Source organism: Convolutriloba macropyga, chromosome 7 (assembly GCF_964194025.1).
Source record: "Convolutriloba macropyga chromosome 7, txConMacr16.3, whole genome shotgun sequence".
In the NCBI taxonomy this organism is placed as follows: Eukaryota; Metazoa; Xenacoelomorpha; order Acoela; family Convolutidae; genus Convolutriloba; species Convolutriloba macropyga.
This window is the reverse complement of record NC_134474.1, coordinates 74,548,482-74,564,580: the sequence shown is the minus strand read 5'-3', so window position 1 is coordinate 74,564,580 and position 16,099 is coordinate 74,548,482. Positions and strand designations below refer to the sequence as shown.

At 35.0% G+C, this 16,099-nt stretch overlaps 2 protein-coding genes across 5 annotated transcripts in view; both read right to left on the bottom strand.

Annotated features, from left to right (window-relative positions):
* The window catches only part of LOC142343325 (transient receptor potential cation channel subfamily M member 1-like), a 100,246-nt gene extending 87,554 nt beyond the window's left edge, over positions 1-12,692 (bottom strand). For all 4 annotated transcript variants that reach the window (XM_075395160.1, XM_075395163.1, XM_075395161.1 and 1 more), the window contains exons 1-3: positions 12,342-12,692; positions 9,037-9,113; positions 8,042-8,195 (exon numbers count right to left, since the gene is read on the bottom strand). In XM_075395160.1, the coding sequence (XP_075251275.1) occupies positions 8,042-8,195; positions 9,037-9,113; positions 12,342-12,593 (483 nt within the window). In that variant the 5' untranslated portion in view covers positions 12,594-12,692. The remainder of the gene's footprint in view (positions 1-8,041; positions 8,196-9,036; positions 9,114-12,341) is intronic.
* Positions 12,693-12,750: 58 nt separating this feature from the next.
* LOC142343326 (small ribosomal subunit protein uS12) lies at positions 12,751-13,320 on the bottom strand. Its single transcript, XM_075395164.1, has one exon. It carries the CDS (start codon positions 13,248-13,250, stop codon positions 12,813-12,815), a length of 438 nt encoding a protein of 145 aa, XP_075251279.1. The 5' UTR covers positions 13,251-13,320; the 3' UTR covers positions 12,751-12,812.
* Positions 13,321-16,099: the final 2,779 nt, after the last annotated feature.

Genomic DNA, 16,099 nt, shown 5'->3' with positions numbered 1-16,099 from the left:
TAGCAGGGCGAATGAAACTATAGGTCTTAGGAGAATGTTAGAAAACATGCTGGGATAAGGAGAATAAATAAATTGTGGAAAAGATTTTTAAAAAGATAAGCAATTTCTGAAAAATCAACAAAATTAGAAAATCTAATTAAAAATAAAATGGAGTAAAATGTGGATTTTTTGTTACTAAGCAAAAGAGACATAAAAACATTACATAGCCACCTTCCTGTCTTCGAAAAAGAGAAAACAGCTCTATTGCGAAACCGTAAAACAATTTGAAAAAATGTTCAAAATATGGTAAACATTATCACTGAACTTTAAAGAGTTATCGCCAAAAAACAATTCAATTAGCAACAAAAGAACTTTTATGGTTAATGAACTCAAAGTACCATAAAAAACTTAGAAAACTTTGACAAAAACCGCCAAAAACCGATTAGTATTTGTTCAATTCTATAAACATAGCCGGCAGATTGCCGGAAAATTGCCGCGATAGACGCTCGTGGCCTTCCATGAATTGAAACACCTAAAGAAATAAGATAGACAGATCGACCACCAGTCCTTTAATAGACCACAAGACTTTGGGTTAGCTTCGGAATGTCAATTTTTTGACACATACGTTCTATAAGGAAAAAGCCCTTAAATAGCTATTTCAAAATTGATATTCGAAATCAAAAACTCAAGACGACTAATAATCACGAATTAGGGCATACAAGATTGGCACTACTTAGATGCACGCTATTAACTAGTAAATCTTCATAAAAAATTAAAGTTCCATAAGTGAGTTCAGAAGTCATTTTTTTGAGTGAGGTAAGTCACGCAATTGACCTAAAAGCAGAAACGACGTCACGAACATAAATTTTAACTGCAAAACAATAGAAGTCACTTAAGTCAATTCCAAGAAGTCAGGTCGTAAGAATCATCGATGGAGACGACGAATTAAAAAAACCACGATGTCCCCAATAATAGCCGCTATCGCTTCGCGGCTATTAAAAACAAAACCACCTCACGTAAAAAAGAGGCATCCAATTCAGGAATTATCAAAAAGGCGTTGGCAAATTTACTAATTTGGTTTTAAAAAGTCCGCACAAAAAGCCAAAAATGAGGAAATAAATGAAAGCCACAAATTGACAAAAAATTGAGAATATGGGCCAATTTTGCACTTGAAATGGATTATTAAGCTGTCAGATTATTAGGCTGTCAGCATTATTAAGCTGTAGCATCGATTTCAGATGGTTGCGTAATCATGCGGCATTGATCCAAATTTACTTCTACAGAAAACCAAGATACAATTTAAAAAAATTGGGCCAAGAGGACAAAAACACGGCTTAAAACTGTCATCTATATGCGTCAATCTCTCAAAAGCTCTTTTCAAAGTTAAAAAAGTCATTTTCTGAACGCAGCGCATGAAAATAAAACTTCTCTCGCTCAGAAAATTAAGTTCACATGTCAATTCTACTCGCTTTCACTATTAGATCAACCCTGAACAAATAGTACGGTAAAAAAAAACCTAAAGAAAACTAATACTCTTCTTCGAGTGGTCAAAAAATCAAGAGGACCGCAATATAGCTCCACTCAATTTACAGCTATAAAAAACCAAACATTAATTGCCAAATATAACTATAGAAACTCTTAAATATGTAGCCAGTTTTTGTTTTGGGGGTCGGGATACGAGGGGGTGGTAGGAAGTTTGGGGCATAAACTAACGTCTGATTAATTGCTCTCGAACGACTGGTATGGGGATGGTGGGACTAAACTCTATCGAAATCAAAATTCCGCATACTTTTATATGACTTTTAAAAAATGCCCCTTATTGAATCCAACTGTTCAAAATTGTGAATGATAGTTAGAGCATGCAAAAATCAAGTGTGATCAAAGTGACTGGAGAAGTAACACAATGGAACTACAATAAATGCTTGAAGCTTAGCCAAACGCAATTAACAAAAATTAATTTACTCTATAGTGTACATTCCTTATTAAAATTGGGGGTCTTAGTTACAGTTTTTGACGCCGATTGCCGGATAATAGCCAAAAAGTATCCTTCAATTTAAAAAATTGCTCAGATTTCACTTTGGTAAATACGCAAGTAAATAGCACCACTTAAGGAAGGATAATTCATTGAATTCCAATGCCACCTAGAAAATTATTATACTTTATTCGATTTTTAAATAACTTCAATGACAACAACCTGCTTCAGAAATATCAAAACAGAAATATCAAAACATCGGCTTGTAGAATAATCCAATAAAAAGCGGATAACGTCTAATTTGCTCCCAAAACCACTGCATTTTGGCAATTTGTATTGCAAAAGAAAGATACAATAAAGACCAACAGGACCATACCAATTATCTAAGTTTCTCAAGAATGATTAATGAAAGTATACGCAATTTTCGCCAGACATTTTCGAAAAATCCAAAACTTTTTGCGGCAACAACAATACTGCTTTAACGATGAACTTCAATTAAACTCAAATTTCAATTTTGAACAAATTTAGAAACACATTGATGAGTTAAATATTTCATAGCTATGAGATATTCAGTTTTCTTGCAAACTTTTGAATGATGGTGATCAAAGATAGTACTATTACGCGAGAAAAAACTGATAACTCTGACATTATGTGACAAACACAATCAATTTTAAAAACACAGTCGACAGATTGCCGGAATAGCTGCGAAAGAGGAGACTTCCGTGCCATATAATAGAGATAGAAACAGATACAGATATAAGTTGAAAAGTTATCGACGCCGCTCAAAAAGCTATGTAAAAAACATTCAGCGATAAATTAATAAAGCTTGTTAAAATGCATTGCGCAGAAGCCCTTTCATTAGGGACCTTTTTTGCACATATGAATTCCTTTAAACTTAATTTAGTTACTTAATCAAATTAAACTAAGTTTCAATGAGCAAAAGTAATTTTATAGTGAGGTAAGTCACGTATGATCAAAATCTAATCAGGCAAATACTTTTGCTAGAGAGATAGAGAGAAATGACGTCACGCGCGCATACGGCGTTAGTGAGGATGAAGTCAACCTGAAAATTTGACTTTTTCAGCTTTGCTGTGTGAGCAAATGTAAATTGAGAAAGAGCATCAGACGACGATACAAAAAACATAGCAGGACAAGTCCTGAGGTACAATTCAAAGAATCTTCATTGACTAAACAAACTAGACGTAAAACGGACTAGGAGTGAATTGGTAAAACCATTTCTTAAAAAACAGATAAAAAATATGCCCGGCAGATTGCCGGAAAATAGCCGCCGTTGATTCCCATAAGCAAGATTGGGATTGAAAGAGAAAAAGCTGAAATAATTTTTGTACAAACAATTTTTAGTACAACCTATTTTGGTGTCAATTTGGAGCTGAACGTGCTCCTATTTCGTAGTGAGGACATGGGGGCTTGTATCAATACCAATAAGCATTAGAGATGTTAACTAAGAACAAAGTTCGAGTAACGTGCATCTAAAATCGGGTTTGATGGGGTTTATCCCGTTTCTATTTCTGATTTCGTTTTTAACACTGACTTTGTTTATTTTGAATTGCCGTGCCTAGCAACTGCTGTCTAAAAGCACTTTGAGCAGAACAAGAGAAGAGTGAAACAAGCCTAGAAAAGTCAAAAGGATTTCACGCGAAATGTTGAACAAGCTGTGAACTAAGGTAAAGCGAAAAAATTTGATTCAGCTTTTGCGAGAGAGAGTGAGAAATGACGTCACGCGCACAAAAGCAGTTAGTGAGAGGAAGAAGTCATTCAGAAAATTTGACTTTTCAGCTTTGAGGTGTGAAAAGTGAAACGAAAAAAAGAGCGTCAGACTACGAAAGAAAAACATCACAAGACAAGTCCTGACATACAATTCAAAGAATTTTCATTGACTAAACGAAAAACTAGAACTAGAGGGGACTATGAATGAATTGGGAAAGCCATTTCTAAAAAATCATATAATATTTTTAAAAAAAAACAGAAAATCAATGTCGAAATGCTGAATGTGTAAAAAAAAACCACTAGCGAGAAATTGAAATTTGGTTCAAACAAAATATATAGGCCCAGAAGGAACTATGAATGGATTAAGAAAACCATATAGAAAATCTAACCCAAAAAATCGAAAAAAACAGTACAAATCAAAGTGAAATTTCCACATGTGAACAAAATATCGCTAGCGAGAAAGCGAAATTTTGTTCAAACACCGTTTTCTCATTCTACTTACAAATTAGAGCGAAAAAAATACACGCCGCAAAACCACTCGCTTTTTCGCTCCACTTCCTGCTTCGGCGTGACCAAAGTCGCCACTCCAATTTGACTTCAAAAATCATGAAAATGTGTAAACAGATCTTAAAAAAGACAGCGCCCCAATACAATTCAAATTCTTTGAATTGTAAAAGCCAAGGACAAAGTAATATAGCTTCGCAAAGCTTAGAGCTATAAAAACTATTTTTTCAGCTCTCCGCTCAAAACAAGTTCACTTCGCTTCTTCTTGCGTCTTTAGTTTTAGTTACTTCTCATATCAAACGCCACGATATTATTAACCGCTAATCAGCAACTAGTATTTGTTCCGACCCCACTTGTGGGGGAGGAACTATATACTCAAATGAGTTTTTTCTTCAGACAATTTTGGCCCATCGATATATTCATCGTAGAGAAATATGAGTGGTATCATTAAAAAGCTCGTCCAGCTTAGAATTTAAAACAAAAAAAATTTCTTCGAATTTCGTTTTTTTTTCGAGTTAGCTTTGGGTTGATTCTTAGTTCATGGCTTGTTTCAATCGCTTCGTTTGTAACAATAATTTACATTAATGCTCCAACTCCACATGTATATAATTACAAGTGAACTATATACTCATGGGTCTTATTGGGTTATAATTTTTCAGTCACTTAAAATATGGGTTTTATTTGTTCAGTCAACTTTGGCCGATCGAATTGTTTATCGTAGAGAAATATGAGTGGTATCATTAAAAAGCTCGTCTTGAATTCAGAACTCGAATTTAAAAATCTTTTTTCGAATTGAGGAGCTATCGAGGATTGAAGTTCTGTCTGAACACGGGATGATTTTGTTCCCTTTTAGTGTAATTTTTCAAAAAAAAAATTAAGATCTTTATTAAAACAATAATTCAAAATTACATTTCACGCCACAAAATGCATCAGTTTTGAGTTCCTAATAGAAGAAAAGCGATAAAAAAGAGTAGTTCTGGTCTCATAGGGCAGTTTACTATCAAAAAATTTGAATTCTATTCGAGAGCTGCTTCGTCTTCAAGGAATCGCTCATTTTTGGCTTCGACTCCGCTTTCGTTATTTTAAAATTTTGACTTTCTTTTTGAGGTTTTACTAAATTTTTGAAGTCCTATAACATAGTCTCGTTGACCAAAAGTGCAAGAGGTTTTGTATTTAGCATTAAGTGAACCTATCTAGAGCTTTCAGTGGACAGCTAATGGCTGTTAAGACTTTAAAAATGATCTTCCGAGAAATTTTTTTTAACATTAACCAATCAAAAACTTATTTTTGTGAAATGTAAGTCAGTCTCAGTAATTAAAGGACCCCTTTTCTTTCTACTTAAAACAACATTAATGTGTTTAACGGTTTTATTTTCTGACTATTTGTTATATGACTTCAATGCCAGAAGATTTCAAAAATTTTTTGAAATTTTTTTGGATATAATATTATTGGTTTCTCTTGAAATCTTCACATTATCCTGAGATTGATAACTCACATTGGCTCAGAGATGACGTTCAATGGATCATACAAAGTTTTTAGAGAAAAACTTATGGTTTAAATGGCTTCGAAACTTTCTTCTCACACTTTTCTACTCAATTTTTGGATTTTGCCTGTATTTGTTGTCGTTTTCATAGTCAATGACTTATGGTAATATCATATAGATGACATATGAACAACAAACATCATTACTGTCTCATCAGGTCATAACTTAGCGTATTTATTGTAAGTTGTTGAATTCCGTTGAAAGCTGTTGAATTTAATGGCGTTGATACTACGGTTTTTCTCAAAAATTTCGTGGTATTAATGTATTTGTTCATGTTTGTTGATTTATTGGAGTCAAATGGTTAAAAAAGAAACCCATTGCTGTTAAAAAACTAATTGAAAGTAGAAACTTTCTGCTGAAAGGTTCATTTTTTAATTTCTTCGACACTTTTCTCGCTCATTTTTTTTATCGCTCAATATTTTGCTATTTTTGGTTTTTTCTATTCTTTAAGTAGCCGTAGAATACTGACCGGTCTCATCAGCTTGTAATTCAGGATTGAATTAATGATGTTACCCGAAGCAGTCAGTTTATTAAGAGCAGTCCTAAAGATTATGACATTATACATTTTTAAGAATTTTAATGATTTTCCAATTTTTTCAGTTTTTGTTGTTCTTTTCGTAACTTAAATTACTCTCATCATTGAGAGGTCCCGTGTAACTCCTTGTAATTTAAAAATAAACATGTTTACTGATATTATGACGTAACTGATGATTTGTTTGCTGGATAATATGAATTTTCATAAAAAGTTATGTAAGTGGTGTATTTTTGTTTCTTTTTCTCGTCCTTTAGCACAATCACGTAATAACAGATCCCGATGATTTTCAAATATGGCCCAATTGAACTTATTTATTCATTCAGTGTAATTTCAGCTATAATAGTTTATATAGAAAATGAAATAAAAATACATAAAATTCAGATAATAGCTAATGATTTCAATGGCTTCACTAATTTGTGTTTTCGCAATGTTTGTAATTTGATGTTCGTAATTTTTCGAGTTTTTCTACATCTTTAGTCCATTTCTATGGGTTAGTCTAACCAAAGACAGGTCCTATTGGCTTCATTGTGTTTTTTAGTAAATTTATCAAGAATTAATTTGTTAAAAGCTAATTATTTTTAAGACTTTTGAAATTATTTGGTTTAAACAATGTTGATTCATTTTTGAATTTTGCCTCAGTATTTCTTCTTTTTGTCAACTTGTTTCCTAGTCTTATTAAGAAAAAATGCCATCTGATGTGTAGTTAGGAAAAAGTACATTGTAGTGAGGGTTTTGTCTGATTGTAATTTGACGTTGTTACTAGGTGCTTTTAAAGTAAGATAGAGTTTTTGCCGTGAAAATTTTGTTTTTGCTTTTTTGTTGTTGTTGTTTTTTTTCGTAGTATTTTTAATTGCATATCTGGTTGTAATGAGTCATGGCATTATCTAATTCAAGTATTATTATTTGGGTGTGTAACGATTTTTTTTTAACTCAAACATATATTTTTGATTATCTCTTCGTCAAAAATGTAAGACAAAAGACAATTAAGTCGAAAATGTAGATGAGCGCGGGTCGGAACATCATGTGCGACCGCACATTAACGAGCCTCCTTGTTCTATTCAGTATTTAGTAATCTGAGGTACTTCGATAGAAATGCTTACCAGTTATGCTTTCTTGTGTATTATGCTTTCTAAGTTGTCTGCTACCAGTCGCGAGACCAAAACCAAGATCACAACAACTCGACTTGCTCACAGAGGTATTATAGCCACTTGGTGAAAAACAGACAAATGAGAATATATTCGGGAAAAATGAGCTAAATGTCGCGTTATGTTAGTTTTCGCCGCAATTTTGATAAAATTAGGTAATGCGAATTTATCAGAAAATCGAGAAATCCTTTCTCTGAGAACTTATAAGTGTTTTCGGCGAAGTGCGCAGAATTCTGAAAAAACTACACCTGATCTTAATAGCTTCATTAAATCTTATGTTCTATTAAACTTTTAATGGTCCCATGTTGAAATTTTTGACGGTTCAATTAGTCATAATTCGATAAATAGACAAGGTACCTCTCCATCGCATAATTCGAACAAATTATTCAACAAACTGAAGAGGGGATTTAAACCTCACAAAATTGCCTTTTCGAATGACTGCATGCCCCTCCGCAGTTTTTCAGAACTAAGAAACTAGAAAACCTTCACCAAAACGGCACCCCGACTTAATAGTGAGAACCGGTCAAACAAAAAAAACGATCAACCAAAAACGCATTAAAACGACCAACAGTGCTCAAGTATTTGGTTCACACTTCGTTTGAGATAAATTAATTGGGCTGCCGTTGTCTACTCACTGGTGCCTGATTGACGACTCCGATTCCCTGGAAGTCGAGTACTCCATAAGTGTTGCAAACAGCAGTGCCAATGTGTTTGTTCCTCCAGCCCTTTCTCTCTTTCACCTCATCTGCATCTCTGTGCATGTCAACAGTGTACCCACACTTCTTGCATCTACAACAACAAAACCCAAATCCTCCATTAAAAAAACGAACGTGATACCTGTAAATATACCATGTGGAAAACGTTGTATGTTGTCGATTTATCTATCAGACATAAATTGTTTTCAAGTACGTTAGCATTGCTCTACAAACCAGGCCGCACAGAACCGCCACTTACTTGATAGGTCATCAAAAGGTCCGATGGTCCTAGTCAAGTGATGCCAGTATTAAAACTAAGAAACAGATAGTCAAATACTTAAGGTGCAGGGGATTAAAACAATGGCCAGCTTAATACATTAAAGAAACATCATTGCTTTCTTACATTAAAACCCAAAATGTATTTCAATTTTGCGATTGTACTGTTTATAGGAACGGAACTTCGTCAAGCCGTTTTAACTATTCTATTTTTGTTTTCTTCGTTTAAATTTACTCATCCGCGTTTCTAATTGCTATGTGAAGAATTTTCTCTTTTTTGTTGAACTGTTGCACAGCTACCACATCTTAAATTACAATTTGATGCTAAAAAGTTTACTAGTACGATGATTTACACTAATTAGAATGTTTTCGATTATGTTGAAGTTTCCGTTTTTTTACGTATTTGACGTTAATGCATCCGAATCCTTCAAGTTTAATCAGATAGCTCTTAGGTCAGCAAAAGCATCAATTAACAATCAAAACTTTCAAAGCTTAAATTTGCAAACATTAAATACTTCATCAATGCTTCGTCAATGCTTAAATGTTCATTTCGACACTGATCAGAGTTGTTCTGTGAAAATGTTCAGCAAATCATAAAATATAAACAATTTTGAAAGCCTTCAAGACAGCAGCCGTATGAAACAGACAAGTAGACTAACGTGTTCTCTTCCTTCGCTCGCACGAATCCAGTACAGGCCATTACTCTGATGTTCTTTGAGATCCAGCTATCGAGGTACTGAAACAGAAGAGTTCTGCAATGCATACTACGCATATGCAAAACTATGTTCCTAAACTTTATTCAAGAAGAACTACACTCACCTGAAAAATCAAACTTCAAAAATTATCATGGACTACTAACTCGGCTCTACCTACCAATCAATGCTTAACAAAACCACGCTTCGCATATATTTATATCTGATATCTTGACTCATAAACCTGGATAGCATTACAGCTCATTGGGCGACGCCAGGAAGACTTAGACCTTTGCTGAGGCGGGTGGGGGCATCATCACGATCACTGGATCCGCTATTGACATCAGAAATCATAATTTCCGAAAAAGAGTCTCCAATAAACCATTTCAAGACAAAAACAACAACATAGCTGGCAGATTGCCAGAAAATAGCCGCAATAGATTCGTAGACCGGCACTCTAAAAAACAGTAAAAAAGACAGACCAAAAAAATTCGTCTTTTCATTGAAGGCTGATATGTTATATTTTGATTTAAAATCTGTATAAGTTATGACTGCCTCTATTAGCTGATCTCAAATAACCTTCATTTAGAGTGATACACACCCATTTGACCTTATCTCTTTGAATTAAAGTAAATAAAAGTCAATTTCAAAGTGAGGAAGTCATTTTTGAGAGTGAGGTAAGTCAAGTGTGACCAAAAATTTAATCACGCGCATGAACAAAAAAACTCTCTCCACTAAGAGCGAAAAATGACGTCACACATGCAATTCAGTTGAAATTGCATGAACGAATGAACAAAAAATGGCGGTGACGTCATATGGTCGTAACAAAAATCATGACGACGAAATAAAAAAAAACCAAGAGAAGGCCAATAATAGCCTCAGCTATCGCTGTGCGGCTATTAAAAAGACAGACCAAAAAAAAATTTGTCTTTTCATTGAAGGCTGATCTGTTACATTTTGATTAAAAATCTGTATAAGTTATTGCTGCCTCTATTAGCTGATCTCAAATAACCTTCATTTAGAGTGACACACGCCCATTTGACCTTATCTCTTTGAATTAAAGTAAATAAAATCAATTTCAAATTGAGGAAGTCATTTTTGAGAGTGAGGTAAGTCAAGTGTGACCAAAAATTTAATCACGCGCATGAACAAAAAAACTCGCTCCACTAAGAGCGAAAAATGACGTCACACATGCAATTCAGTTGAAATTGCATGAACGAATGAACAAAAAGTGGCTGTGACGTCATATGGTCGTAACAAAAATCATGACGACGAAATAAAAAAAAAAACCAAGAGAAGGCCAATAATAGCCCCAGCTATCGCTGTGCGGCTATTAAAAAGAGCTTGCCAAAGTGAGCAGTGAAATAGATTTGTCTGAGTGCTGAATTGTAAAAGCATTAGCTGCAAAATTGAACCGATAAATTGACCAGCAGCTTCACCGACTACCTAAAACGTCTGGCAGGGAGCTGCTTATGGTTGCAGCTATCTTACACGTACCTTACAGTAAACTGCACAAAACCAGAGCCATTAAAAGCAAATTGTGCAGGCGTCAGAAAAAATTGGATCTTTCAAGAGTTAGCCCAGTTAAGGAAAAGGAGAGAGAAAAAGCTGTAAATGAAAACAATCGAATCGATTAGAGGGTTCTGGTAGCAAACTGAGGACTAGAGGGATCTGTCCCAGATCTGAAAGAGCACCGCCTAACGTAAATCGCATTTTCAACGGCCGTAAGAAGACCACGGACCTACAAGTGATTGAATTGTGGGAAAGACCAGTAGAGGTAGCTAACTGGCGGGACAGTAGAGGTAGCTAACTGGCCATCAGTCCAACACGACCACACTACAAAGAAAAATGCGCCTTCCGTGCCCCTTGAAACCGCCAGCTAAGCAATAATGGTAGCTCCTGGAGGCAAATTTTGGAGTACGAAAAATTATCGCAGATGTTCAACGAAAGGAAAAGTACTAATGGCAACTTCAATAAGCAGAACCCTATTTAGTTTTCTTTTTTATGAAAACATAGCCGGCAGATTGCCGGAAAATAGCCGCGGTAGACGCTTGTGGCCTACGATTGAAACAACTAAGGAAATAAGATTGACAGATCGCCCACCAGATTTTTGATAGACCACTAGACTTTTTGGGTTAGATTCGAACTGTCATTTTTATGAGACACATTTGCTCTACAAGGAAAAAACCCTAATGAAGCTTTTTCAAAATTAATATTCGATATTAAAACTCAAGACACTATTACTCAGGAATTAGGGCATACAAGTTTGGCACTATTTAGATGCACACTATTGACCTTTACTTAGTAAATGTTCATAAAAATTAAAGTTCCATAAGTGAGTTCAGTAGTCAGTTTTTGAGTGATGTAAATCACGGAATTGACCTAACAGCAGAAATGACGTCACAAACAAAAAATTCAACTACAAAGCAATAGAAGCCACTGAAGTCAGTGTAAAAGTCAATTCCAAGAAGTCAGGGTAAGACGAAACAAAAATCTTTTAGACGAAGTAAAAACACATAGTCCTGACGTACAATTCAAAACATATTCATTGACTAAACAAAAAACTAGACCTAGAACGACTGTGAGTGAATGGGAAAACCATTCCTAAAAATTCAGATCAAACAAACTAAAAAAAATCAATATCAAAATGCCGAATTTGAAAAAAAACAAGCGAGAAATGGAAATTTGGTTCAAACAAAAAACAAGGCCCAGAATGATTTACGAAAGGATTGTGAAAACCATTTGGAAGAAAATCCGAGCAAAAAAAATCGAAAAATTAGTAAAAATCAAAGTGAAATTGCCGCATGTGAACAAAAAACCACTGGCGAGAAAACGAATTTTTGTTCAAACACTGTTTTCTCACTCTACTTTAAATTAGAGCGCAAAAATTTTACGCCGCAAAACTACTCGCTTTTTCGCTCCACTTCCTGTTTCGTTGTGACCAAAATCACTACTCCAAGTTGACTTCAAAAATCATGAAAATGTGAAGAGATCTTAAAAAAAGACAGCCCCCCAATACAATTCAAATTCTTTGAACTGTAAAAAAAAAAATTCGGAGCGCAATAATAGCCGCCTGGAATTGCTGACGCAGCTATTTAACGCCTAAACGATATTGGCATGCTTGACTTTTAAGAAAGAAGACTCGTGATACACAAGATAATACATCGTTCAGATAATAAATCGTGACATACACACTGGCCATGTATAGACAATTTTTTCGGAAACAATTACACTTAGCATGGACTTCACTGTGCATTGTGAAGCATTCTTACCATGTGCTTCACTCGAAGCGAAGGCTCGCCGCCATCTTCAGTCAGAAGGGCGATGTGGTTATCAGTCCAAACCGCGTAATTCCCGCCATGCTGCACGATCGGTTTGGCTGTTTGTGAAGGCTGTCTATAAAAGTGAGCTTGCTGGGGAAGGGCTCTAAAAAGACTGTGGTTGTCCAACTGGAGCGACCCATCTCCAGATGCTGCCTCCGAGATAGTGGGTTGGAGGTTTGCTCCGGTGCCACTATTAGCCATTGTCTAACGCCACGTCACTCAGGTCAGGACAAACCGTCATAACAGGCAAGACTAAGCAGAATCAGAAGACATTGACTAACTGAAACAGCACGCTTTTTAACCAGGTTAAAGAGCAAATTAAAAGTAGAGCCGTTGGCTGTTAAAAGAACACATTAAGTTAATGATGTGGATAGCCTCAATTCTCAACTGAAGAAGCAACCAAATAACAATTCAGCAAATTTATGATCTCGGCCTTTCTTTTTTGCCTTTAAAGATAGCGAGCAAAGAAACATTAGCAACTTTCACAATTTTGAAGCGCACACCAGGAATATCTCCTACAGCATGTCCTTTCCTTCCAAAGCCAGCAACCAGCACTTCGTCGTTCTCTTCAATGTAGTTCAATGATCCGTCTCTCGGAACAAACGCTGTTATTTTCTTTCCATTTTTTATCAGCTGAACTCTTACGCATTTTCGAATAGCTGAATTGGGTTGTTTAGCTTCTACGCCAACTTTCTCTAGCACAATTCCTTTGGCGTGAGAAGCACCACCAAATGGATTTGCTTTCAAAGCAGTCCCAAGATGCGACTTTTTGTAGTCTTTATCGTTCCATAATTGAACACGCCTGTGATCTCTCAATTTCCTCGCCGTTCGAATACCCCTCGGCGCTCCCTTGCCCATTGCTATCTAATTGTTAACCAAAACCCTGATAAACACTATTTCTGTAACCACGAGCGCAAGTCACGTTAAGCTATTTGACATTCGATAGCTAGTAAATGCATTTGAATTTTGTCAAGATTAAGTCAAGTGCGTAGATGCAAAAATTTGTCCATAAAAATTTTGGGTCTTTCCAATTATACCCAATTATGATATAATTACCAAGATTGTGGGCTATAGGTTATCTGACCACTAAGATGGGAGGAGGAGCTATAATAGGAAAGACCCAAAATTAGTTCCCCCAAAACTTATACCCCAATTGTAATCGCTATCATATCATGATGTTTTAATTCCACCAAAGTAACATCGTAAAACTAGTTAACCAAAATTAAGCACAATAGAATCTTTATTAAAGTTTAACTACAAGAGGGAAACACCTAAAACTTATATTCCAATTGTAATCCCTATCATATCATGATGTTTTAATTCCACCAACTGTGAATCCTTCTTTTTGATGTTCTGACGTCCTATTTGTAAGATGCCGGCTGGTCGGCCCAACATAGATGAATCCTATTTTATCTCAGATACGTGGGATTTAGTCTCTATCAAAAAAAAAAGATTTTAAAGTGAGCCTGATCTTAATTTTCGCGTTATTAATACCAATCGCAATACGCATAGTGTCTTCAATATAGGCAAAGTTTTAAGTAAAAAATCTTCCACCAGTCTTTGAGTAAGATTGCTTCTGTATTGTAGAAAAATTGTTGTTTTCATGAGATTTAATCCTTCTTCTTTGATGAGCTTTTGGTAATGTTTCAAATTGACATTTACAGCCAAATATATTCTTCACTAAAGTCTGGTTCAATGTTTCTGCAGATCATTCGTCTAGATACTGTTATTTGGTCCAGCATATTTTGTTCTTACTTCAAATTATTTATCGAACGCCAACCAGTTATATGTTGCAATAAAAACGGTTTGAACCATCGCACGAATTTTACTTTGATTATGCTGAAACAGTTTGCAGTTAGAAAAATTCAGTACTATAACTGTGTCAACTGATTTCTGATACCAAATATAGTGTTCGCTCGCCGATTCCAATCTTTGTAATTCCCGTTTGAATCAGATTGAAAAATAATTTTTCCGAGCTGTGGTTTTTTGCTCAATTAAAACATCATATCATGATGTTGTAATTCCACCAAAGTAATATCGTAGTGTAAAAGAAACCAATTTGTCAAATTAAAATTACTTCCAATACTTAAAACAAACGTTTTCGAACTTTACGTTCATCGTCAGGTTAAAACTGTTTTACAAATTGTTAAAAGATAAAATGAATATGTATTTACATTTGTCTGAGATGACAATTAAAACAATTCTAGGAAACATTCTAAAAAATTCAATCGAAAATTTTTCCTTATATACAATATTTAGCCTATTTACAACACATATATACATCTGTTATCAATTTACTTAAAAACATTCCTATTCCGGATTTTTCGATTTTGTCCATGTTCTTGTATTTTTAGGGTTATTCCGAATTTGCCCTAACCATAAGTATCCCTCTTGTGGAGGTTTTGCAAATTTCGTTTTGTCATGCACAAAATGTTTTTTGCCCTATGCATTCTCATTTAGTCAAAATTATGATTTGAACTAATATTTTAGCGTGAGTTCCCTCCCCCTATATTCGTCGCGTGTGTTTAGTGCCGGCTTTAGCTTGCTGATATATATAGCTTCGATGATCATTAGTTTTTCTACTGACCGACAGGCGTCCAGAATTCTCCATTTATGTCATTCGTGGCGCCACGACATTCAACTAGATGTTGACCCACCTGTGAATAATCCTTCTTTTGATGTTCTGTTATCCTTGTGGTAACATGCCGGCTTGTTTGCCCAACATAGATGGATCCGCATCCATTACATTTAATTTCATATACCACGTGGGATTTCAGATCTCTATCAAAGGATGATTTCAGGGTGGGGCATGCACAAAATGTTTTTTGCCCTATGCATTCTCATTTAGTCAAAATTATGATTTGAACTAATATTTTAGCGTAAAATTAAGCACAATAGAATTTTTATTAAAGTTTAACTACAAAAGGGAAACACTATATTGTTGCATAGGGATAGCTAACGCGAAATATACAAAGAGTTACAAAATATTTACGCGGAAACAAATTATTTTATAAAAGTTTAACTGGTTACAGGTTAATTGAAGTGGAAATCACGTCATGTATTAGCCTGCTGAATGGGAACTGCTGAGGATTTTTAAAGTCCTCAGCTATCAGATTTTTAAAGTAATTCGGTTAGTACGCTTGTTAATCCTTTACGGTCGTAGTCAAATTAAGCTGTTGTTGAAAGTCTCATTTCATAATTCTAGTTTCTTGGATCTACGTCTCTTCTAACTCGATCAATTGTCTTATGCCGACAACATTGTTACGTTTTCTTAAATAATTTGACTTCAGACTACAACGCAAAAACACAAGAAAAAATCCCAATTCATTTTCTCCGAAGAAAGCACCAAAGTTGAACTAATGTGAAATACAATAAGCAGAGTGGATCAATTTCAAGAACTCAAAAACTCACTTCTACAATTTTTTTCGTAGTTGTGCCGCATTGCATTAAAAAAACTCCAGAGCCTGAAAGTTGGACTGCGAAAATTGTAAACCAAATTCTCAAAACACTAGTGGTACGGAAACAGAAAGCCTCAAATACCGAGAAAAAAAGATATATCATTAGCAAAAAATAGTCGAGGAAATCCCCACATTTTTAGTGCAATACAGAGGCCATTTAAGCGTGCGAATGAAAGAACAACTACAGAAAATATCTCGACTAAACATTTTTAACGACTAGGAAATTAAAACTTGATGGCCTTCGCTTAA

Bases quoted from the DNA above. Each gene is read 5' to 3' on its own strand.
- LOC142343326 (XM_075395164.1), bottom strand. From the start codon at position 13,250: ATGGGCAAGGGAGCGCCGAGGGGTATTCGAACGGCGAGGAAATTGAGA.